Source organism: Selaginella moellendorffii, unplaced genomic scaffold, assembly GCF_000143415.4.
Source record: "Selaginella moellendorffii unplaced genomic scaffold, v1.0 SELMOscaffold_29, whole genome shotgun sequence".
Lineage (NCBI taxonomy): Eukaryota > Viridiplantae > Streptophyta > Lycopodiopsida > Selaginellales > Selaginellaceae > Selaginella > Selaginella moellendorffii.
Genome location: NW_003314290.1, coordinates 266,690 through 289,375, shown reverse-complemented (window position 1 = coordinate 289,375; position 22,686 = coordinate 266,690). Strand labels below are relative to the sequence as shown.

Genomic DNA, 22,686 nt, shown 5'->3' with positions numbered 1-22,686 from the left:
TACTCAAAGGCAATCCTCCCCGATAGAAGTCCCAGTGGTTTGATCACAAAAAAGAAATGTTACTTCCAAACTTGATAAAAATCTCCTTTGGTAGTGACAATTAGAAACTAGAAAGCTCACTGGAAATCACACACTCTTGCAAAAAAGTTTCGTCATCGGAGAAACACGATCTAGACACAAAGCGGATGCCTCAGGACTAGAGAGCTGTTTTAATACACCAAATAATACGTGCAAAGCTACTGTAAAACCTCAAACCTTGACTTAGCATCTCCGTTCGGGTTGAAAACCAAGCAAGCATCATTGGCACCCGGATATGCTTTTCCACTGCTTGTGTTTGATCCACACACTCAGGCAATTGGCTCTTTGGCACTGTCCTTAGCGTCAAGGCCTGGAAAAACTAGTGTTTGCCAGATGGAGAAAGAGAGAGAGAGATTAACAAAGTTTTGATCTCGAAACAAACATCGAATCGATCATCTCACAGGCATTGTAGCTACAAGAAAGAAAAAAGGCGAAAGAACATAAGCACGTCTCCTTGAAGGCCACATATTCGTGACCAGCAAGCTGGTGGAAACGTACGCCAGTGCAGCAGCACAGCAAACGCTCGTAAAGGCTTTCAACAAAGTCCACAGCCCCGACTTCGTTCTTTGGAATGTTCTCATCCCGGGATATGCTAACAATGGCCAAGGCAACGTAGCTCTGGATTTACTTCAGCAAATGCAAGCCTCGGGCTGTGCCGAATTGTTCAAACCTGGCTGCGAACGAAGAAGCAATGAAGTTGGCAGCAGAAACTAGATGGTGAAAGTCTGGGCCTTGAACAGAGGGATGGAAATTCGTGCACGGGCTGCAAGGACAACGACATCTTCGTTGCCAACACACTCCTTGACATGTACTTGAAGTGTGGGAAAATGGAATTATCTTTTGCAATGGTGTCTTATAGAACTGTCTATGATGAGCACTAAGAAGATCTCAACGGACAACTGCAGCTGTCTGTAACAATGGTCTCCTCCTCCAACTGTGAGTGCACCATTGAACTTTTATTGTTGCATTGAAGGCTTGTGCTGGACTGGTAGCGAGGGAATGTTCCAGCTTCCCTCAGGTCAAGTTGACCACTGTGACTCTTGGATGTTAACTGTGTCTCTTCCTTTTTCTTATTTTTTGTCAATAAAAGCTTGGCAGTGCCTAGGCATAGAGCCAGCAGTGGGTGGCATTCCAGAATCTTGGCTTTGTTTTTTTTCTAGGCCAATTCTTACTTCCAGAAGATGGCACCATTATCCTTAAAAAGTAGGATTTCCAGTTATAGAAAGTCCAAATATAATTCTACATCATTAAGGAATGATCGAAAGCAATCTAAAACTATTGTTAGTATATAAAACTTAGTAAAACTTAGTTATTTGCTTAAGAGAATCATATGTTATTTACATTCAGTTTCAAAATTGTGCTTTTGAGAATTATATGTTAGCTACATTAAAAACTGTATTATGTTCAAATTTCAAAATTGGCATCAGAGAATTATATGAAATTTATTTTACAAACCAAAATATGTTCCAATTTCAAAACATATGTCAAACCTATGTACACTATTGAAAACTTATTCTTTTTCCAAACCATATTGTATTTCACCAAAGCATGTTCAAAAGATGGTGCTCAAGAATTTTATTGCAAGCACCTTACTCTATCTAGGCTGCAAGAAAACTCAACTAAACGAGGTTAGTTTAAAGATTCACATAAAAAACCTTGAATCAGTGTGAAGAAAAATCAACACTATTTGAAGGTTGAAGGCAGCATACAGCACTCCTAAAAATATAGTTGTCATTCCATACATAACAGATTCATTTTGAAAGATCTAGAGGATCCTAGAGGATCGTGCATTCTTCAAGCCTTAACTCCCTCACCAGGCAGATTTTGTTCGACGAGCACAATGTCACTTCTTATAGCTTGGGGCCGCGCATATGGCATGCATTAAGCGCTTATGGCGCACGTTCATTGCATTCCTACCCGGATGCTGAAAAAATATTCTTCACAACGGTCGATACCGGTCAAACAAAGAAGTCAAACTTTGGCACAAGCAAAGCAGCAAAAATATCTTCGTTTTACTATCAATGGTTTGATTTGTGGAGCGTTTTCTTCTTCTTTAGTAGCACCCGGATGTGTAGCATCTTAAAATTTTGTGACGGTGGTCAGTTAGGTCATCGATCGATCAATCGTTTCCTCTTCTTTTATATCTCGTGATCCAGCCTCTTCCAGTTTCTCTTCTTGTTGTTCATATACTCAAGAGACTTGGAACTTGACAGCAAAAGCTCTGAAAGATGGTGCTCTATCTGAGAGGTTTTGATTTCTAACTTTGATATTCTTTTTGAGCTTTCTAACTTGCCATTTGTTCTTGAAGCCCTTCTCACATTGGTGATCGGGTGAACACTTGATGAGAGGAGCCATTTCCGCCACTCTCAACCATGGACAAGAGTAAGCTCTCGAGCGTGCCACCTAAAGTGGCCTTGGAAACCAACCTCGAAGTTGACCTCCAACATGATTCCAGCCTCTTTCGATCATGGATAAAAATCTAGCAAGATCATGGATAAACATCTAGACAGCGGCCGTAGGTTTTGGGATTCTGTATTATAGACGAATGAACGAAAAATCTGTTTTCCAAAGGTTGAAAAAGGAAATGCCGAGAATTTCTTTCTTTGTTCTCCAAATGGTGCAAAAATGTTGATTATTTCAAAGTTAAACTTTTAACAACAAGCTAAAGGCAAAAAAATATCAGCACTTATATAGTAATGCCGGAACCCAGCTCGCAATGTTGTGGAGAACTGCGGAATCCCAGGTATACAGCATCCATGAGAGACCAGAGCCGATCAGTCAGCACCTATTGAGACACACATCACTGGACACCCCAGACAAGTCATTGGAGGCTGACGAAGATTCCATTGTGGACACACTCGGTGGTAACGTCTTCAGCTCCCCACGGTTGAATTGGAGGCCAAGATTGCGAGCACAATGGGCGAGAGCTCGTTTAAAAAATCTGGCGCTGGAGTGATTTTCTTTTATTGTCAATGGCCTTGTAAGGTTTGGTAAACTATAGCCTGGATTACACAACCCTAATAACTCACGTTGCCATTCAAAGTCCATGCCGCGCTAAAACGTCCTTCATAGCATGAAAGTACGGCATGGACATTGCCATAACAACAGGAAATCCTCCTTTGTACCAGGCAAGATCCGTGCCTCCCCACTCCCCAATGTCCCTGTAATGAGCAAAGTTGTGCATTATGAGGCTCTTGAGAGCTTGCTCCGACACTCCCGCTGCCAGGACCTCATCTTCGGAGACCACACCAGACCTTGCAGTGATCATTCCCAGGAGCTGAAGGTACTCCTCCTTCGTCCATAAGGGCTTGGTCTCAGCTAGAGCAGCATCAGTAGGACCAGGCCTTTTCCACTCTGCACTTAGGGAGTGTGGGCCGCAGCCTAGCAGCATCTCATTGTAGAGTGCGCTTCGGAGTGACACCATGAAGGAATTCCATGTCTGCTTCATCTCCGCCTCGACTTCCTTGCTCCTCTCCTTCATATCTGCACCTTTAACCATGAGACAAGCCAGATGTGGAGATAGCTTGGCTGCTACTCTGTCCAGCAGTAGCATCCTCCCGCCAACATAGCCGTGTATCTCTTCCCACAAGGCCTGAGGAAACACGTAATCCTTGACGCTGGGACAGTAATACTCCCACGGCGACGTCAGCCCCCTCATGAAAAACTCAAATGACTCTTCGTCTCCGAGATCGCCAACCACCGCCACAGTAAACCTCTCTCGCCCTACCCTGTTTCCCATCCATATCCGGAAAGAGTCCTCGGAGCTGGCTAACACCACATTTGCCAGCTTCTTCTGCTTCGTGATCATCACCAACCACTCTTGAAGCGTCGCCAGATTTTCCTGCTCTTCATGACTAGCGCTCCACTCGTAAAGCCTGTTTGCCTCGTCTATGATCAGTGTGGGGAATGCCGCGGCCGCTCCATGCGTAAACCCAGTGAAAGACGCTTTGACCGTGCTGAACAAGGCTTCCAGTCGCTCAAGTAGAATCGTCATATTGTCCGGACTAGCAGACTCGACATGTTGGACAGCCTCCTTCAAAGCTTGTCCAGTTTCCATCTCTACCTCTTCAGGAATCTCAACACCTACGGCAGCCTTCAATCCCTCACTGACCACACGCGATATCAGAGGGACGGCGGATTTGGCCTTGAGCTCCCTGCTGAAGCTAGCTGCAGTGTTGAACTTTCCCGCGCGCATATCGATGAGGATTGGGAATCCCTTGCGCTCTGCCTGCATCCTTTCCTTAAACTCGGACAGCAATGCCGACTTGCCAGAGTTCGGAGGTCCTGTAAGCACTAGCAGCTCACCGTTTCCCGCTGTTTCGAGACGACCAAGCTCCAGCGCTCGGTTGTAGAAAAATGGGGCAATCCGCCGCCGCGCCATAAGCTGCGCCATCCTAAATTCCAAAACCCTATTTCTGAAAGCAATTTATAGACCTTTGAAGTTTAAACTCGCTTCAAATTTTATCAACTTTTAGGCGGCTATCCTCCTAATTCCCAAACTTACTTTGGGGTTTTCCTCAGATGGCAACTCCAAAGAGCCAGGCTGTTCCAATTCCTCCTGGTTAGCGTGAGGGGATCCTGGCAAGTAATCTGGAATCAGGTCCTTTAGGCTGCATCCACATGCAAAAGACCATGGCTCCTCCATCAAAGCTGCTGAAAGTGGTAACTGGAGCAAGTAGCCTAAATCTAAAATGGATGGCCGAAGGGGAAACTGCTTGTAACTATGTCTTTCTTCGGTGTTTAAAAGGTGTGTCAAGAAATGGGCGGATCCAGAGTGGCGACCAATCAGCAAGTCAAGTTTGTGCTACACTACTGCTATAGAGAGGATTGGGTGAGGGTAATTCCTAACTCATTCTCATGACAAATTCCAAGACTCCACAACTCTAATCTTTTGTTTTACCCTCGATGGAGAATATTCCTCCTCTGAAATCTATGGAGTCTTTCAATAGGTGACCATGAAGGATTGCATTAGGCTTTGCTATGTGAGAACCCACGATGTTAAAGAAGTCATATTGAAGACTTCTACCAAATACTTAGAAAAACGCAACTGCAAAAGTTGAGAAATATGGAAATAAAACAAAGGAAAGATGAAAAATGGAAAGAAAGATGATTAGAAAAGGAGAAGAAAGTGGTGTAGAGTTTAGGGTTAGAGGGAAACTCTAAGCGTAAACTACACACCAAAAAATGGAAGTAGCAAGAGAAGAAGGTGAAAAGCAAGGTGAATCAAATGAAAACAAACTCTAGATAGTGAATATGCAAATGCAACCTCATCCTTAAGTCAGTCATTGTCAGAACCTTGGTCAAAATGTGGCTAGAAAGCAAAGAAATACTGTTGTCAATTGGTGGTAAGTGTAAAAGTGAAAATGGATGCATGAAAATGATGTGATGGTGTGGTCAAGTGTTATTCTTCCAACCAGTTGAACTTGGTACCTCAGGCAACTAGGTGGACTCTTTGGTGTGGACATAACAGCTGGCACCCTCTTCTATCTCCTCTAATGGTTAGTGGACATTTGCCACACTTCTAACAGCATTGCAACAAAGATTGCTATTGTTTGGAGCTGCTTAACCTGGTTTAAGACCAGCTCACCTTCTCTCATTAGAAGCCGCCTCATCTATTATTCTGGCTTGCCATCTTCACCACCTTTGTGGTGAGATCTTTTCTTTCTCTTTCTTTTTTATTTTTCTTTTTTTACTCTCAATCTTCTTTGTTCATTTCTAGAATTGTGGATTTTATAGAGCAAGTAAACTGGGTCTAACATGATGAAGAAATGCTGAAACTTGTGAGGGAAGAGCCATTGATATGGGGGCAATTGTAGATTGTTGGGGAGTGGGGGTATCTTTGCCTGCCCCTTTGTAGGTGGCTAATGGCTCATGGATGTGGCTCACATCCCAATCAGGCAACCATGGTGGACTGAGCATGTTTGTAGCATGAAGAGAACTTCTCAATCTTCAGAAGTTTAATGTGATGTCTGGTTTGGGGAACTATAGAAAACTGGAGAAACCAAAACAAAGTAAATAAACAAAAGAAATAGAGAGTTTGGAGTCACAAAGGAAACCATATAAATTATGAATGAGAAGTCTAGAAAAAATAATAGGAGAAACCAAAATGCAAGGTGTGAAGAAGTAATAGGTGAGAAGAGAAGTATAGGAAAGTGAATGGGAACCAAAGCTAGAAGAAAGGAGGGATGAGAGAAATATATGCCCTAGATTTGGATGAGAGAAAGGTGTGGATGGTGGTAAAAAGTAGTGGAGGGGATTGTGGATGTCAGGATTGGTAGCTGCAGTATTATAATGTTTTGTGCTTTTGAATTATTGTTATACCTAGTGGCAAAACTTTCTGAAAAAGAGGTGGCAGGTACATCATCTGTCCAATGTATCTAGGCTTCTATGTGTACATCAGGTCCAACTAGCTGGAAAATATTAGCTTCTAGAGTTGAGATTCTACAAGACACTCAGCTTTTCCAGAATCTCTTCTGGACCAGAACATTTGCCATGCAAGCCAAAGTACAAGACCTTGATGCAAAAGATGGAGAGCTCCATTCATTGAGTTGAAGGTAGATACAAAGGTGGTGATGCTAGAAGTGAACTCAGAAGAAAAAGGAGTTGCCTCAACTGAGTGTTGATATCTATGAGGCATTCCTTAATTGTGAAGCATGATATTAGTGCTATTGCAATGGAAAGTCTCCATCTCAGGCAAGTAGAGTTGATCAACTCTAGGAAAACCATTGGTAACTCATGAGAAGTCCTTCTGGATAAAGATGTTATAACCTATGAAGAGCCTTGTGCATTCAAAGAGAAGTCACAAGCATTGTAGAGTGTCTATCTTCCCAAGTTTTCAAGTGGTGATGCCATTCACTTGCTTGTGCCATGCATATCCAAGTATCATAGAATCCTTTAAAGTTGTGGAGCCAAGCTGTTGATAGTATGCCATGACAAAATCTACCTCTAAAGGGATGTCAAGTATTGAAAATTGAATGCGATGGCAAATGTCTGTAGGAACTATAGTGAGTAGCTTCCTTGAAGATGATGTTGTTGCCAAGTGTGGACCGTTCTTGAACTCATGAGTTGAAGAATTAAGCTCAATTTTTAAGTGTAGTATAGTTTTAATTTTTAAATATTAGCATATTTTTTATACTATATATTTAGAAATTTTGCACTTTATATAGATAAAACTGTAGAAGAGATTTAAATATTTACTATGTATAATAATAGAAAAGTTTGTCATAATATCTTAGAATCCATACTATGTTCTTCTTTTTATTTAAATATCAATTTTGTCAGAATTTAAAAAATTTAAATTTGAAATAAGATTCTTTTGCAAAGCTATATAACATTTGAAAGGTAAAAATAAATTATTGATATAAACTTATTGCATATAAAAGGGATACTCAATTATTCTTTGAAATATATTATTGAAGGGGAATAAATTCAATATCATGTCTAGGAAGGATCCACTAGTGTTATCCTAAACAACTACAAATTAGCATATTTACCACTCATGATAAACTCAAAGGAGGTTTACTTTAATCTATAGTAACTACTTATGATGGGTTAATATCAAGTTCACTAGTATATATATGGTGGTTGTGGTTTTGCATATGTCTCTAGATATGGATTTTAGTGTGTACCATCTTGTACCATAAGCTTTTGTTTAGACTCATTAGATGGATAAGATGTATAATTTGCATGAGTTTATGTGTATAAGGCACATTATCAACTTGAGATTACACTTTGAGCTACTTAGATTATCATATTGCCCAATCTCATTGGATAGTATTTGTTAGAATTAATGTTCTAATACTAAATATATGGTTTTTATAATATATTTTATGATGAATTATCATAGAATAACTACAAAGAAAACCTAATCCTTAAATCCATAAGGACCTAAGTTTCATGGTATTAAGAAGGAATTCTCAATGCAAAGGAAGGAAAAAATAGGAGTATAGAGTAACATTACAATAGTTGTAGAGTATCTAAAATCCTAACACTAAGACTAATATATAAAATGGAATTTAATATTTTTTTAGTATATTGATACGAAAAAATATAAGTATTCCACAGTATAGAGGTTAGGTTTAGAATCAATCTAAATGCAAAATAAAAATTAACAACCTCAAGTGATCTTCCATGCCACACCTATCTACTATCTTTATTATATATTTTGAATTCTATAATCCTTTCCTCCCTTATATGAAAGCTCATTTTGGCCTTTCACCCCAATCCTTCGAGATGGTTTTTGGGATAAATTCAAAAACTTAATAAATATGGAATGGTTTTATATTTTGAATTTGGATATAGAAATAACACTATAGTGTTTAGGCCATTCTTTACATTTTTTAAATATAGTATGTTTGGGTAAATAATCACTTCTTTCCATATGCTTATGTGGCCAAAACTTAGGTTATTAATACTTGAACAAAAAAAGACTAATAAAGGAACTAACAATACTAATCTCCTATTGTTGTGGTAGTATGAAAAAGATATCCAAAATGACTCATTAACAAAGTAATCCATAGTTGTGATTCCCTAGCGGTTACCTAGGTTTATTATCATTATTATTATTCTTCTCCAGTGGAAGGGAAAAATGATCTAGCCTAGATTGGCTAAGATCTTACCAATGCTCCATAAGGGAGGGAAGAATAACATGAACTAGGCCATACAATTAAGCAATTGCCCCTTTAAAAGTTTGATCTGATCTTCATGATGATGGTTAGATTGAATCAGCTAAAAGTAATACCAACACTTCAACCTCAAGAAACAAAGAAGTAAGGACTATTGGCTCAATAGATTGTATAATAAATCAGTGATAAGATGTCTAAGCTCAATAATGCTTGAGATATTACCTTGTAAGCAAACACTCAAAAGTATGGAGCCCACAAGGAACCTTAACATTTTGTTTCGAAGGTGATTCAGCAAGATGGTTGTTGCAACACCATAAATGTGTGATCGGATCGCAGTGCCGTCTATGAAGTTACCCTGGAGTGGTCCACCACCTTCGACACTGGAGCTCATGCGAATGCACCCTGATTCGATTGCTCCCACAGCAGAAAAAAGCCACGAGAAGGATCAGTTTTGGCGTGACCATGATCAAATCGTACGGAAAGACAGATCTTCTACTCAAAGGCATCGTCAATCTGCCCAAAGTGTTTTCGATTTTGTCAAGACTTGTTTGCAAGAGTTTGTTTCCTTTCCCTAAGAACTGTATATCAAGTTCCATGGTATGGACGACATTGTCACGCAAAATGTTATCTACAAGCCATCGACCAAGTCGTGTAGATCTTTCCGGCTAGCATTTCCCGTTGGAATTCTCGCGTTGGTGCTATTCGTGGTGCTCTTTCGATTCGTGTTCGTGGCACACAACGTCGAGATCACGCACTGTTTTATGCAACTCATGAGTTCCAGCGTTAATTCCAGCTCCATGGCCAGCTCTACGTCTCCATTCGATCGAAATCAAAGCACCAGTTTCATATGGATTCGAGCCACGCTGGGACTCCGGAATCCCAACCTCGCCGCGAGTTTTGACTACTACAACGCTTCCTTCTGGCTCGAGCTCCAGGACGAGACCATCGATCGGTTTGAGCTGCGCAGCGGTGTTCTTGGGTCTCAGAAGAGCACGAACTTAACAGCAGTTCTAGTGGTTTTTGGTGGCAGCGACAAGGATCAAGCAAGACCCCAGTGGAAGAACACCAAGAACATTACTATCAATCATCGAATTCCACTCACGGTCCACTATAGCTTGATTGGATATGTTCACAAATGGGCCAAGTTTAAACACCACTTCAAGCTTGGCAGATCCTGCCGTGCTTCTCTCTCGTTGCCGAACGAGTCTATTTCTTATCAGTGCTAGAAGATAAACTGTAGAAGATAACTATGTCACTAGGAGATCATTAAAAACTATATCCTCGATGAGGAAGAACACTTGGTTTGTTTCCAGGAAAGCCGTGTGGAGATTGTGGGTGTGAATTCAAAATTGTTTACAAAGATTCCCCCTCCCGAAGTCATCTCCCTGTTCGTCAACACGAAGAATTTAGTGGCCTTCACGAAAGGAGAAGCTCTTTTTCTCCCTCTTGTCTTTCTTGTTTGAATGTGATTGAGAAATCCCTTGGTTTCTCAAACTCTCGCTCGCTCTCCTCCCTTAGAACCGGAAAAGTCGCAAGAACAAACGCGTGGAGCCACAGTTGTCAAGAGCTTCAAAGCTTTATATTAGTTTTTTTCTTATCCCAGAGAGAAGTTCTTCGTCGTCGTCCCTCTCTCGATCACATGTCCATGTCTAGGTTTTAAAAGTGCGAGAGAGGAGCTTTCCAATTCAAATCTTTGAATTTGGTGGCTCGCCCCCGCCTAATTGATAGGTCGCCAGCAGAAGGGTGTAAAGGATTTCGATCGAAAGAATAGGAAGACGCTGACTGATTGATTGACTGATTGCTACATGTTGGGTGGGCTTAGAGTGAATTGGAACCTATCCATCTAAGTTTCTTTTCTATCCATCCAATTTTATATTTCCATAGCAAAGATCTGGTTTGTTCCTCAGTCATGTAGAAAAGGAATAAAACAATGGCTCAGGAGGAGGGGGGCTATGATCACGGCAATCCACGCAGGGAATTCAAGACAAAGAATTCGACGCGCAAGAACTGGAAATTGGCCATCGTTTTGATCGTTTTACTGGGAGTGATTGTTGTTCTCGTCGTGGGCTTGGCGCTCAAGCCAGAGCCTGCGGACATTGATCACAGCTGGGTGTTTTTGGAGGAGATGAGGCCTGTGCGGATCAATCTCTCGTCGCCCACCAGCAGTGTAGCGGCGCAAAATTCCTCCAGGCCTTCCAATTCCACTCCGAGATCGGGGAATTCGTCGGCCAGGATCGCGGGAGCGATAACAACAGTGCTCTGCCTCTCCAACCCCAATCTCTCCGGGAAATTCACATACTACAACGCCGCCTCGTTCGTCTTCCCGCTGCCCGGCGGCGACAAGGCGGCCGGGCGGGCGGCGATTGCGCCGGGAACGATCAAGCCGCAAGCGAGGAGAAATCTGTCGGCCACCGTTCATGGGGAATTCGATGCTCCACGGGATTCTCCCTTGCTGCTGGGCGTGGAGACCAATTTGACAGGATTTGTCCACAAGTGGATCTTGTTTAAGCACCACTTCGTGCTGTCCTCGATCTGCGAGCTCCAAATCTCCACAGCCAACACGAGCCTAGTGGATTACTCGTGCGGGCAAAGTGGATAGAAGAAATCCAATTCAACAGCGATGATAGGCTAATCGAAAAGTGAAAGTTTAATTACCTCAAGAAGACTAAACGAATATTCCGGCGAATAATCATCTCATGAACCCTAAAAAGAATATCCCGGCGGATAATCACCCCTAGAAGATATTCTTGTTTTCGCATTTGTAGCTCGCGATGGTCTGGTTGGCCACCGCCAGCAAGATCTGGCACTTGGAGACGCTCACCATCGAATGCCGGTAGATGTTCCACACATTGACGCGCCCCTTGATCGCACTCTCCGTGGTCACGGGCAGAATCCCCGCGCGCACGTCGCCCGCAAAGCTTGGATTGGCGATCACCCTGCTGGCCGCCACGTCCAGCACCGTGGAGATGTTCACGGAGTCCCTGGCCGGGATCCTCCCAGCGGGGACGAGCGTGCGCGCGGACTCCTGGCCGTGGTAGAACATCAAGACGGTGCTGTTGGAGAAGGCGAAGCTGGCCCTGTTTGGATTGTAGACCCGGACGTCCATGGCCAGGACGAGCTTGAGCGTCGGGGTGAACGTCGGGAAGTTTAGCGATGCCTCGAACTCCTGGAGCGTCATGCGAGTGACGCTGAGGTCCACGTCCCTGGGCTTGAGCACGACCCTTAGAACGATGGCGATCACTGCCACCGCGACGAGGATCGAGACGATGAGGCAGCAGCAAACGTAGCAGCAGCGGCGAGCAAGCTTCTCCATGGTTTCTCCTCCCGGCTGGAAGAGCGATTAAAGGAGAATGGAGAAGATGCAAAAGAGTTTAGCGAACCTGGGGATTATCCAGCGTGTTCTTGAGCGCTCCGGAAGAAGCTTGCCGATGCTTGCTGCTGTGGCATACTACAAAAATCTCTAGAGAACAGGACCTGAGAGAGCCGGCGACCGAGAGAGAACACGAAAATCCGATTTTTGCGCGCTGGAATGAAGGATTCTAGCTGCCTGCCACTTACACTAATTATGCTGCAAAGAGTAGGAAGAAAATTAATACACCTCCACCAAGCAGCAAAGAAGCCATACCTTAGATATTTACGCTAGTCCTCTTTCTTTTCTAGGAGGAAGTTCTTCGTTCTTCGGTATTGTCGTCGGCAACTCGTTCTGGGAGACAGTTTTTGGCGGCCGAGCATTTCGCGAGAGGCACCCAGACTTCGTTGTGGCGGCTAAAGATCTTGAAAGGGCTGTCGTACTGCGCGATGGAGTAGGAGTCGACGCCGGAGATGGTTTCCTTGGACGTAGCATTGCTCCACAGTGTCTTGCTCAAGCTGGCGGCAAGCTTTGCGGCCTCCACCGCGACGTTCTCGTCTTTGGCAAAGCCCGAGAAGGAGCGGGTGGCGATGCATCGCTCGGGCCAAAACTCGGGAGCGAGGCTGAGCTCCGGGAGTGCCACTGGAGGCGACTTTTCGAATTGCGGTGGTAGAAAGAAGCGGACCCGGAAGGTTGAGGAGCAAAACGGGCCCGTGGAAGGGACTATGCCGGTGAGCACGGGAGCTGTCATTGGGATTCGCGAAGAGTTTAAGTTGGCGCCTTGGATGAACTGGAACAATCTGTGGAAAAAGACATAAAAATTCTTAGTTGCTTTCTCCTATGACGAGATACATCCGAGATGATCTATCGACAAAATAAACTTCTCAATCGAAATTCACAGGACACAAAGATAAAAACCATTCGACATGAAACTATCGACAAAAAGGATCTTCTCAATCGAAATTCATAAGATACACAAAAGTAAAAACCATTCGAGATGATCTATCGATAGAAGAAACTTACACAGAAATAAAAAACATTCAGCAAGACACTCTTACAAGCAATGAAACACAAGAAAACCAAGAAGCATAGAAGACCAATTCATCCCAAATGCCATAATCTAGCCTGACATACCTGTGAAATCCTTTCAGCGTTGCGCTAGTGAAAGACAAATCCTCCTGCTGCGAGGTCATCCATGCCGACGGCCGATACCACCGCACCTCGAAATCCGACTCGGAATGCACCACAGTGTACTGCGGCGAATCCAATGCCGGCGCCGCGACGAAGAGCGCCAGGAAGAGTGCCAAGAACAAGATGGAGCTCGCCTCCGCCATCACCAATCGCTCACACAGTACTGCCCTAAAATATGGACACGATAAAACCTCACTGTGTGGCTTGTATGAAAACCAAGTGCTTTATAACTTAAGAACAAGCTTTAAGGCAGAGCCACTGCTTTGGACGAGCGGCGACTAAACTCCATAGCTCGCATTTTTATGAAGCTCAAAAGCTCGAAAGAAAGGAGTTTTTCTCTTCTTCTCGAGGTGATCGATTGATTTGCATGGCTTCTCTGCACAAGGCTTTCGATGGAACTGTCAAGAGGCACCCATTTTTCTTCGCGCTGCTCATACTGGGAGCCGCGTTTGGAATCGCATGGAGGCTGATTCTTCGTCCTCGACCACTTCACGTCTCTCTCCAAGTTACAAGCAAGGGTTTCTTGACAAAAGTTCTCATTTTGCTTTGATTTCTTGTCTCCAGGAGATTGACATCTACCAGTGGAATCTCACGCTTGGAACTTTCAACAAGAATCAAAATTCGATCGTCTCCTCCTCCTCCAAGCTCCAGTTCCATGTAAGAAATCCTTCCTTTTGCTGGAAGATCGACGTCAAAGAGGCTCAAATACGGCTCTCGCTCCTCACTGCACACTTCAAGCTCCCTCTTGCCACTGGTAAGGTAGAGTTCTTCCCAAAAACCATCTTTTCCTTCTGGCAAAGATCTTTTCTCTCAAGAACTTCTCTTCGATCGCAGCTAGGGGGATTTATCACTGGAGCACGCAAGCAACAAGTGGTAAGAGCTTACGTTATCGGTGATAGAGTTCCCTTGTTCTTCGACTCCAAATACATGCCACTCCAAGGCTCGCCTTTCAAGCTCCTTTTCGAGGCCGAGCTTCGTTCCAAGCCGCGATCAAAGTGGTTCTGGGTGCCTTTCGACTACAAGCACCAATTCGAGTGCCAACTTAGCTGCTCGATCAAGGAGCTGAGCCAAGGGAGAACCAAGCTTGTGATTCAAAGTAACTTGTGTGAAGAAATCTGACGATGAAGTTCGTGTAAGTAACACTTTCATTTCTTACACCGAAAGCCATCTATGCCCAAAGAAAAAAAAAAAAAAATCCATTATGCACACAAAAACTCACGAAACTCACGCTCTCCTTTTTCACAGCTTCATGAAGAGAGATGCCATCGCCATAGTTACTACTGCCACGACCCAAGCTCCGGCCTTTCTCGACCAAGCTCCAGAGAAGTTTGGATTGGCGAACAATGGTGATGGTCCGACTATTAAAAAACCAAGAGAAGGAATCCAAGTTAGCGAAGAATGAGAGGCAAAGAACGAAAGAAAAGTAAAACTTACTTCCACCAAAGGATCCGCACTGAGCCGATGGCTGAAATCCTTTCACGCCGCAGAGCGATGGCAGCTCCATCGCCAAGGTGAAGTTCATATCGTTGAGGATGTGCCCGACCATGCCTCCAGCTCCATCGATGAGCGTACACATACAAGGAAAGTGATCCTTGAGGACTGCATGAACTCTAACGCAGCAATCGTCCGAGGGACTATTGTCTTGCATTTGCACGAAAGGCAGGCACGGGACGAGAGTGGAGAACTCACTCTCCAGATCACACGTCTGTCCCACGAACTGTGCCTGCAAGCCTGCAGAGCTCCAAAGCAGGTGAAAACTTAAAACACTGACCATCCAGCAGAGAAGATCCATCTTCTCTCTGTGTTCTCTCTCGCGAGTCCCGGTGATGATCGAGCACACTCCAGAGGTTCCACATACTCGCTCCTCATATACTGCAAAATGCGTCGCAATCGTAGCAATAGCAGCACAGTAGTCCTACTTTATCTACCAGAAAAAAGATGGCTTTGAAACTTCCGTTATGGATTCATGACGTGACTACTCCACTCATTGACTGATTGGTCTGGAAGGAAAAGTACCGCGCTTTAGTGCTTAGTGGAAGAGACAGTGTCAGGGATGATTCACTGGCATACCTGTAGTTTATAGGGTTCTATAGTGTTTCCTTGATCTTCTTCAGTCGAAGAGAGCTCTCAGGTCTTTGGCCTCGGCCTCCATCTCGTCCATTGTCCGGTCGCGTCTCTCCTTGTCAAGGTTGAGATGGTCGTTCATTGCCTTCGCTTTATCATCGATCTGCAAGGAAATAAAAATCAAAAGTCCCTCCCGTGTCTCTCGATTCCGTGACAGAAAAGCTGCCACTAACTTACAGCGTCGTAGATCTCATCGTTCTTCTCGAAGTCGCTGGCTTTTCGCGGGAGGACATGGATGTGTACGTGAGGGACGGTCTGGCCGGCTTGTGGCCCGTCCTGGAACAACAAAACAAAGAGCTCTTAAAAGAGTGACTTAAACGCAAACAAAGGTTTTGATCGATGATCATACCTGTATTGCCAAAGTTAACGAGGATGCTTTAAAGTGCTTCTCCACTTTCTCACCAACATTTCTCGCGGTGAGCCAAAGATCGCAAACTTCTTCACTGCTGAGATCAGTGAAACGAGGTACCACACGCTTTGAGCTCACAAGAACATGTATAAAAAAGAAACAAAGAAAAAAAGAAAGAAAGATCAAGGAAGACAAGTGAAACGAGCAAAGTTCTGCTGGAAAGAAAGGATATGACCTGAGAAAAGAAACATTCGTTTAGCTACAAAGGAAAAAGAAAGAGAGCAATGCCTTACCAGGAACAACGGGCTTTAGATTCACGAGAGCAAAGGAATGCTTGGAGACCAAGAACACTTCTCTGGGATCAATCTTATACGGCCCAAAGAAGAAAATTTCCTGGATCGAAGCATCGACAGTGCGGCCACTAGATCGAGCAAAAGAAATGCTTCCATGATCTCACCTTGTCGAATGCTGGAGACGCCATTCCCGCGATCCTCGCAGCGCCACGCCCAGGTAGCGCTTGGAAAAATTGCGAGACGAGGGAATAAAGAGCCCTAGACATGGCCGTTTGAGTAGAAATAAAATCGCCCCAAGGTTTAGGGTTTATCGGGCCATGAAGGGAAGCTGGAGGGCGGGAGCAGCGGTGAGGCACCGGATCGCGTCCTATGTGTGCCCGCAGCTCCAAATCCAATCGGCGCCTTCTCCCACTCGGGTAATCTCCATTTCCTTGCGAGAATGCCACGTTGATCGTCGTTCTTTCACCAGTGGCGTCGTCACATTGCTACTTCCAGGAGCGCCCGGCAGCAAATCCTTTCCGAGACATCGGCTCCATGGCGCGAGTCTGCGGGTAAGAGATTTTTCTTTCTAAGAACCTCTTGTTAGTTTGAGTTGTTTTCTTCCAGCAAAAATGCAAGTGTTTGAAGAGTCTGTGATGATCGGGCCGGAGCTTTTAACTTTTGAGACTGGAAAGCTCGCGCAGTTTGCCGCTGGAGCAGTGGTCTGTGGAGCTGGCGAAACCAAAGTTTTGGTCACTGTTGTGTCCGACGAAAGGCTCGATGCGGGTCGGGATTTCATGCCTCTCCAGGTTTGATCTTCTTTTGTTTTTCTGTTCATAATCTCTCTCTTTGTCAGGTGGAGTATAGAGAAAAGTCTTATGCACAGGGAAAAATTCCAAACACTTTCATGCGTAGGGAGGGAGCACCAAAAGAGAGGGAGCTTCTTTGCGGTCGTGTCATTGACAGATCGATTCGGCCTCTCTTTCCAAAGGGCTACTACTTCGAAACCCAGGTTTTGTTTTTCCTTGATGTGTCTCGTTTCTGATTTTCTCAAACTAAACAGATAATGGCCAATGTCCTTTGTTCAGATGGGGAGCAGGATCCGGATATACTCGCAGCTAATGCAGCCTCGGCTGCCTTAGCGTTGTCTGATGTACCTTGGAATGGTCCTATTGGAGTAGTACGCATAGGACGTGTTGATGGAAAGTTTGTTGTTAACCCCGACATGGACACGGTATTGTTTTCTCATTTTTTATCTTTAGCCATTGAATTGCGCGTTAAAATTGTCTATTGTTTCAGCTCAGCGGCAGTGACCTTAATTTGATATATTCATGTACAGCTGAAAGGTCACTTATGATCGAGACACAAGCGCGAGAAATAACAAATAAAGACTTCACTGCTGCCTTGAAACTGGCACATTCGGAGGTACTTAATTTTCTTACAAAAAGCAAACATTACTTTGCTACTCGATGCTGCAGGCTTCCAAACTGATAGAACCACAGCGTCGACTAGCAGCAAAGGTTGGAAACAGGAAACGGCCTGTACAAGTGGTAAAGGTTGATGTCCCCGTTTTAGAGAAAATCCGTGGATTATCGGAAGAACATATCAAAGCAGTGGTTAATAACCCGACGCTTGGAAAGGTTCGATGAAAACTTTGAAGCAGTGTATTTATGTTTGTTTTTGCAGTTTGAACGAGGAAAGGCTCTCGGAAAAGCAATGGAAAATGTGCAGGATATTCTCAAGAAAGAAAATGACGAGGCCGCTTTAAGCCGTTTTTCGCTTGGCTTTGACACTGTAAAGAAGCAAGTAAGTCATGAAAAAAAGTTTCTATCTCCGGTACCTAATTGTCTCCTTTAGATTGTCCGGGAAAATGTGTTTCAAAAGAACATTCGGGTTGATGGCAGGTCTCTGACGGACGTCAGGGACCTTTATTGCGAGGCCGGAATATATCCAGCACTTCATGGTTCTTCTTTGTTTTCGCGAGGGAATACACAGGTAGGCATTTCGTGTTTGTGCTTTGCCTCTATCTTTATAAGGTTTTTAGGTGCTATGTACGGTAACTTTGGGAGCTCCCGAAGATGCACAGAAACTTGATTCAATAGTTGGTCCTCCTAAGAAACGATTTATGGTCCACTATAGTTTTCCCCCCTTCTCTGTTAACGAAGTTGGCAAAGTAGGAGGCCTAAACCGCCGAGAAGTTGGGCATGGTAAAGTTGTTATTTTCGAAGGTCTCATTGATATAAGCCATTTCACAGGTACTCTAGCCGAGAAGGCCTTGGTAGCACTATTGCCGCCTGAAGATGAGAATTTTCCATACAGTGTTCGAGTGAATTCAGAAGTCATGGCTTCTGATGGCTCATCGTCAATGGCAACGGTTTGTGGAGGTAGAAACGGGTCATTGGTTTTTCATGGATTTAACTTTGGGTACAGGGAGTCTGGCTTTGATGGATGCTGGCATTCCTTTAAAGTCTCATGTGGCGGGCATCTCCGTGGGTCTTATGACGAACGTTGATGCTGAGACTGGAGAAATAAAGAACTATAAGATTTTGACGGACATCTTGGTACGTCTTTTCCTGCCTTTCTCTGGCTGTACGCTGAATTATCTTTTTCTTAGGGACTAGAGGATCACTTGGGTGACATGGACTTCAAAATTGCCGGAACAAAAAAAGGCGTGACTGCGATCCAGCTTGACATAAAGCTTCCAGGAGTGCCACTGCATATTCTTTGCGAGGCATTAGAACCTGCGTATGTTGCTCGGAAGAAAATCTTGGATTTGATGGAAAAGGAAATTTCTAAACCGCGGGACACTCAACGACAAGATACACCTAGAAGAGGTAATGTTTTTTCCTAACTATAGGCTATAGTTCTGTCCTTTCTTTTCCAGGAACGATAGTTATTCAACGAGAAAGCATTGGCAGACTTATCGGTCCTAGTGGTTCGAACATAAGGCATTTACAATCCGTTTCAGGTACATGTGTTCTTCTACCCTTGTTCGTGCATTCAAGGACTGTTTACAGGAGCTCGTTTGACTGTGGGCGAGGATGGAAATGTCCATATTATTTCAAGATCCGAAAAAAGCTTCAAAGTGGCAAAATCGATGGTATGCATGTTGCGCATTCTCGTTTTTCTTTTAATATTCGTTTTGCAGATTGAAGCTCTAGTTGGACGAGAAATCATAGTCGGTGAAACGTATACGGGAACTGTTTCCGCTATAAAAGATTTTGGAGCTTTTATTGACTTCGATGGCGGGCAACAAGGGCTTCTTCATATTTCAGAAATCTCACACGAACCTGTACGCTGTTTAGAAAGCCTTTCTCTTCAAGCATTACTGAACTTGTCATGTATTTCCCAGGTAACAGCTATTGCAGACGTACTGTCAGTTGGACAGCAAATTACGGTACTCTGTACAGGACGAGACTTCCGTGGAAATCTGAAGTTTTCACGTAAAGCAGTGATAAATAAAGCTAGTAAGTTGAACTTTAGATTTTTGTTAAGATCTGACATTTTTCCTACTGAAGATGCAGAGGCAACTACTACGATTCCAGTTCTTGCGAAAGTCACGCAAGCAATCACACAAGCAAAGAAATCATCACAAACGTTCGATCTAACTGCCGAGAGGATTACTGCGGTGTTGACTGCTGGAAAGACCCAACTGCAGCAATCCGGGGTAGAAAAACGTCAATCAGAAGACAGCCCCAGTATGTCAGAGGAAAAGAAAATTTCAAGCAAAGCCTCACCGAAGAAGCTGGCAAAACCTGGTGCTGAAAAACAAGAAAAAGAGAAGACAAAGAAAGACGAACCAAAAATCTTAATGGTGATGAAAGTCTTACATGGTGGATCATCAAAGAAGACTGCCTCAGACGCTGGTGCTGAAAAACAGGAAAAGGAGCAAACAAAGAGAAGACAGAAACAAAAGGTTGATGGAGCTGGCCATGAACAGAAGCACGAGAAAGCGTGTACAGAGAAGCAGACCACAGCGGAAATTGGTGCTATATACCATGTGACTATCGAGCAAATCCGGAAGAGTGGTGTAGCTGTGAAAATGGAGACCGGCGCAAGTGGTGTACTTAAGACGGGAAAGGTGAGTCCAATGCTTCCAATTCACTTCCGCCCTGCTAAATTAATTTTGCAGGGAGCGAGTACATCAGACTACTCGGTTGGAGATAAGCTGAAAGTTAAATGCGTTAGTATCGCTCCAAAAGGTCGACCAAGTTTTGAGCTAACAAAGTTGGTGCTTTGATTTTCAAGTCCACATTACAGGTCAGTAGCACTTTTCTTCTTGCAAATTCTCTCTAACCAGAATACGTGATGTCACGAAGGTGCTTTACCGGGAATCTGTTGCGTCTCCAACAGGTATGGGTAAGCGTAAAGCTTGGAACTCCCAGAGCTGTAGACTTTTCTTACACCTGCAGGGCATGGAGGCACACACACTGCATGGGAGAGACGTCTCTCCGCGTTACAGTGGGGGAGAGGCGACACATTCTCTGACTTGACTGACTGCCTGCCTGCCTGATCCAGATAAGTCTGCTTGCATCTGCACGGAGCTGAGGAGGTTCAAAGAATACCACTGCTCACCGACCTCGCAGCTGTTGCTGAGAGACTGGAACCGATCGGGAGAATTCGCGCTCGCTCATTTAAGCAAGGTGGCAGGAAAACAATGCGCAACAACAGCACCAACAGCGACGTCGAATGGCTGCTGCGAGTCAGAAGCAACAAAAAGAAAAGCTGTACAGAACACCACAACGAGCAGCAGCAGCAGCAGCAGCAGCAGCACACGGAGCGAGCAGTCAGTGCCTCACTCTAGCGGAGACTCTGGTGGGCATCCATTCAACACTTTTTTTCTTTCACTAAAAAAAATCTCTCTTTGCTGCTCAGACAGACGCCGGAGAGAGACAAGGCACTTTTTCATTCATGGAGGCAAGGCCAGGGACCAGTCCAGACTCCAGAGCGGACTTTTCAAGCATTCATAATTGGGAGAATAGACCGGACGGCTCTCAAGCAAATTGCTTGTACAAGCCAATGCACAGGACAGGACGCGCCACAGGCAGACAGGAGGAGGCAGCGAGCAAACAAGGCAAAGGCAAAGCAAGGCAAAGCAAAGGCAAAGCAAAGCACAGCAACGCAACGCAGCGCAAAGCAAAGCAAAGCAAAGGCGAGACTGGAAGATGTTGACTTGTACACTACTGCTACTGCTCCTGGCACTCCCGAGACAACAGTAACAAGGACTGACCTTTGGGAAACTTAAACAATTGCCAGGAGGGAGAAAGAAAGAAAAAAAGATCTACAAAGAACACAACTTGGAAGGTACTGCTTCTCACTTGACTGTTTCACTGTTTCTTTGATCGTGATGAGTGTTTTTCTCTCGTTTTCTTAGTGGTTTTTTAATTCCACCTATAGCTACAAGCCTCGAGGAGCTGCTCGCTGATGCTCTCTATCAGAGGTGCGTTGAAAACACCACATTCTTTCTCCAGGAGTTTAATATTTGTACACAATGATTCTGTAAAGAGAGCTAATGGCTTTGTTTCCTCTTGCAGGTATTTTAATCTTCTCTTTCACTGTCTGTGACTGCGAGACTGAGCGACAGAAATCAAGACTGGAAAATCATAGAAGAAAACAGGAAGAATGGTTTTTTTTTCTTGTCCCGAGAGAGAGAGATCGATCGAGTCGTCACGGAAGAAGCCTCGACATTTCTATGGGCGCTTTTCTCGCGGAATCCTGCCGTCGATTTGGAGGACAGACGGTGGAGATTGCGTCCCCCAGGGCAAAAAAGGGACCGGTCCCCAGCGGACGACATGGAGCCTGCAGCGCCGGAATCTGCCGGTTGCTTGTCGGCCACTAGCCAGCGACCACGTGTCTCGTCGAGAGGCCGGCCACGTCGCTGCGGTCCTCTTGCTCTTGACACGTCATGCGGGGCGTTTGTAATGATATGATATGTACCCATGCCGTTGGCGCCCCACATGGGCCTTATGGGCCCATGCCGCTCATGCGCATGGCATGGTGTGCATGATGGATGGGGACCCATTGGTGGGGTTGGTAGAGGGCCGGCATATCACGGGGTATCTCGATCGTTGTCGGGGAATGTCCCCGGCTGTCGGTTGACGGTATATTATCGTGCCGCTTGCAGAATATTCTCCAGGACTTTGAATTTCAGTGTGGGTTTCATGATCCTGATTAAAGTGCAGGGATGGTTGGATCTGTGAGAGCTTCCCTTTCAAATGAAGGGAATCATCTTGCCAACACCCCACAAAGTACATTGAGGAGCTCTTTTCTTCTTTTTTTTTCCATCTTTTTGACCCCTCTTGTATCTCTCTTTCTTCTTCTTCTGGTCTTTCTCATTCCCACCCAAAAGACAAGAGAGTTGGAGAAATGATCAATCCAAGTCACTCAACCGGGCTCTTGCAAGACACACGGGCACACGTCCTTGTTCTTATCCTACTGTTTTCTTGTGAGGTTTCAAATTCATTAATGTGTGAAAGCATTGGCCATCAAGCTCTTTACCCCAGTCTTGGACAAACTGATCAGACTTTGTCCACTGGAAAACATTCAAATTGTCTCCCCTCAGTGTCATAATCACTTCCACTCTTGAAATTGTCTACAATCTGGCATGCATCTAACATCCCTAAAAGGAAAAACAAAAAAAAACAAAAGAGGATATGCTGAATAGTTTAAATCCAAATCCAAATCCAAATTGGGAAAAAG

The 22,686-nt window shown here is 44.4% G+C and overlaps 5 protein-coding genes across 9 annotated transcripts; 2 read left to right on the top strand and 3 right to left on the bottom strand.

The window, feature by feature from the left end:
- Positions 1-11,427: 11,427 nt before the first annotated feature.
- Positions 11,428-13,424, bottom strand: LOC9645992 (heme-binding protein 2). The gene is made up of 4 exons (XM_002975801.2): positions 13,186-13,424; positions 12,328-12,851; positions 12,083-12,270; positions 11,428-12,030 (listed from the first exon to the last, which is right to left on the bottom strand). Exons 1-2 carry the CDS (start codon positions 13,383-13,385, stop codon positions 12,359-12,361), a joined length of 693 nt encoding a protein of 230 aa, XP_002975847.1. The 5' UTR covers positions 13,386-13,424; the 3' UTR covers positions 11,428-12,030; positions 12,083-12,270; positions 12,328-12,358.
- Positions 11,437-12,015, bottom strand: LOC112348383. Its single transcript, XM_024680765.1, has one exon. It carries the CDS (start codon positions 12,013-12,015, stop codon positions 11,437-11,439), a length of 579 nt encoding a protein of 192 aa, XP_024536533.1.
- A 38-nt stretch (positions 13,425-13,462) lies between the features above and the next one.
- On the top strand, positions 13,463-14,652 carry LOC9645598. 2 transcript variants are annotated; one of them, XM_024680962.1, is made up of 3 exons: positions 13,463-13,747; positions 13,807-14,001; positions 14,077-14,652. In XM_024680962.1, exons 1-3 carry the CDS (start codon positions 13,610-13,612, stop codon positions 14,359-14,361), a joined length of 618 nt encoding a protein of 205 aa, XP_024536730.1. In that variant the 5' UTR covers positions 13,463-13,609; the 3' UTR covers positions 14,362-14,652. The 2 variants fall into 2 exon arrangements, with proteins under 2 accessions (XP_024536730.1, XP_024536729.1); XM_024680961.1 differs by having other exon boundaries at positions 13,807-14,652.
- On the bottom strand, positions 14,376-16,289 carry LOC9645991 (bifunctional bis(5'-adenosyl)-triphosphatase/adenylylsulfatase FHIT). Of its 3 annotated transcripts, XR_002993044.1 has the most exons (8): positions 16,173-16,289; positions 16,007-16,108; positions 15,716-15,862; positions 15,544-15,642; positions 15,313-15,469; positions 15,171-15,242; positions 14,677-15,114; positions 14,425-14,600 (listed from the first exon to the last, which is right to left on the bottom strand). XR_002993044.1 is itself a non-coding variant. In XM_024680963.1 (6 exons), exons 1-5 carry the CDS (start codon positions 16,272-16,274, stop codon positions 15,353-15,355), a joined length of 567 nt encoding a protein of 188 aa, XP_024536731.1. In that variant the 5' UTR covers positions 16,275-16,289; the 3' UTR covers positions 14,854-15,242; positions 15,313-15,352. The 3 variants fall into 3 exon arrangements, 1 of the variants encoding a protein (XP_024536731.1); XR_002993045.1 differs by lacking the exon at positions 16,173-16,289 and having other exon boundaries at positions 14,376-14,600; positions 15,716-15,950; positions 16,009-16,108; XM_024680963.1 differs by lacking the exon at positions 14,425-14,600 and having other exon boundaries at positions 14,854-15,242.
- A 33-nt stretch (positions 16,290-16,322) lies between these two features.
- Positions 16,323-21,622, top strand: LOC9645990 (polyribonucleotide nucleotidyltransferase 2, mitochondrial). 2 transcript variants are annotated; one of them, XM_002975981.2, is made up of 24 exons: positions 16,323-16,424; positions 16,478-16,559; positions 16,615-16,796; positions 16,844-16,999; positions 17,051-17,221; positions 17,287-17,412; positions 17,466-17,627; positions 17,674-17,793; positions 17,845-17,982; positions 18,032-18,194; positions 18,243-18,371; positions 18,418-18,548; positions 18,602-18,821; positions 18,872-18,955; positions 19,005-19,087; positions 19,136-19,279; positions 19,340-19,454; positions 19,506-20,068; positions 20,120-20,247; positions 20,307-20,346; positions 20,400-20,802; positions 20,863-21,291; positions 21,362-21,427; positions 21,522-21,622. In XM_002975981.2, the coding sequence occupies exons 1-19, from the start codon at positions 16,326-16,328 to the stop codon at positions 20,225-20,227; spliced, it is 2,976 nt and encodes a 991-aa protein (XP_002976027.2). In that variant the 5' UTR covers positions 16,323-16,325; the 3' UTR covers positions 20,228-20,247; positions 20,307-20,346; positions 20,400-20,802; positions 20,863-21,291; positions 21,362-21,427; positions 21,522-21,622. The 2 variants fall into 2 exon arrangements, with proteins under 2 accessions (XP_002976027.2, XP_024536900.1); XM_024681132.1 differs by having other exon boundaries at positions 19,005-19,279.
- Positions 21,623-22,686: the final 1,064 nt, after the last annotated feature.

Coding starts and splice junctions, on each gene's coding strand:
- LOC112348383 (XM_024680765.1), bottom strand. CDS start 12,015: ATGGAGAAGCTTGCTCGCCGCTGCTGCTACGTTTGCTGCTGCCTCATC.
- LOC9645992 (XM_002975801.2), bottom strand. CDS start 13,385: ATGGCGGAGGCGAGCTCCATCTTGTTCTTGGCACTCTTCCTGGCGCTC. Junction 12,852..13,185: donor ACGCTGAAAGGATTTCACAG/GTATGTCAGGCT, acceptor CTTTTTCCACAG/ATTGTTCCAGTTCATCCAAG.
- LOC9645598 (XM_024680961.1), top strand. CDS start 13,610: ATGGCTTCTCTGCACAAGGCTTTCGATGGAACTGTCAAGAGGCACCCA. Junction 13,748..13,806: donor CACTTCACGTCTCTCTCCAA/GTTACAAGCAAG, acceptor TCTTGTCTCCAG/GAGATTGACATCTACCAGTG.
- LOC9645991 (XM_024680963.1), bottom strand. CDS start 16,274: ATGTCTAGGGCTCTTTATTCCCTCGTCTCGCAATTTTTCCAAGCGCTA. Junction 15,643..15,715: donor CGTTAACTTTGGCAATACAG/GTATGATCATCG, acceptor TTGTTGTTCCAG/GACGGGCCACAAGCCGGCCA. Junction 15,470..15,543: donor ACGATGAGATCTACGACGCT/GTAAGTTAGTGG, acceptor ATTTCCTTGCAG/ATCGATGATAAAGCGAAGGC.
- LOC9645990 (XM_024681132.1), top strand. CDS start 16,326: ATGAAGGGAAGCTGGAGGGCGGGAGCAGCGGTGAGGCACCGGATCGCG. Junction 17,794..17,844: donor TTGACACTGTAAAGAAGCAA/GTAAGTCATGAA, acceptor TGTCTCCTTTAG/ATTGTCCGGGAAAATGTGTT. Junction 19,280..19,339: donor CAGAAATCTCACACGAACCT/GTACGCTGTTTA, acceptor TGTATTTCCCAG/GTAACAGCTATTGCAGACGT.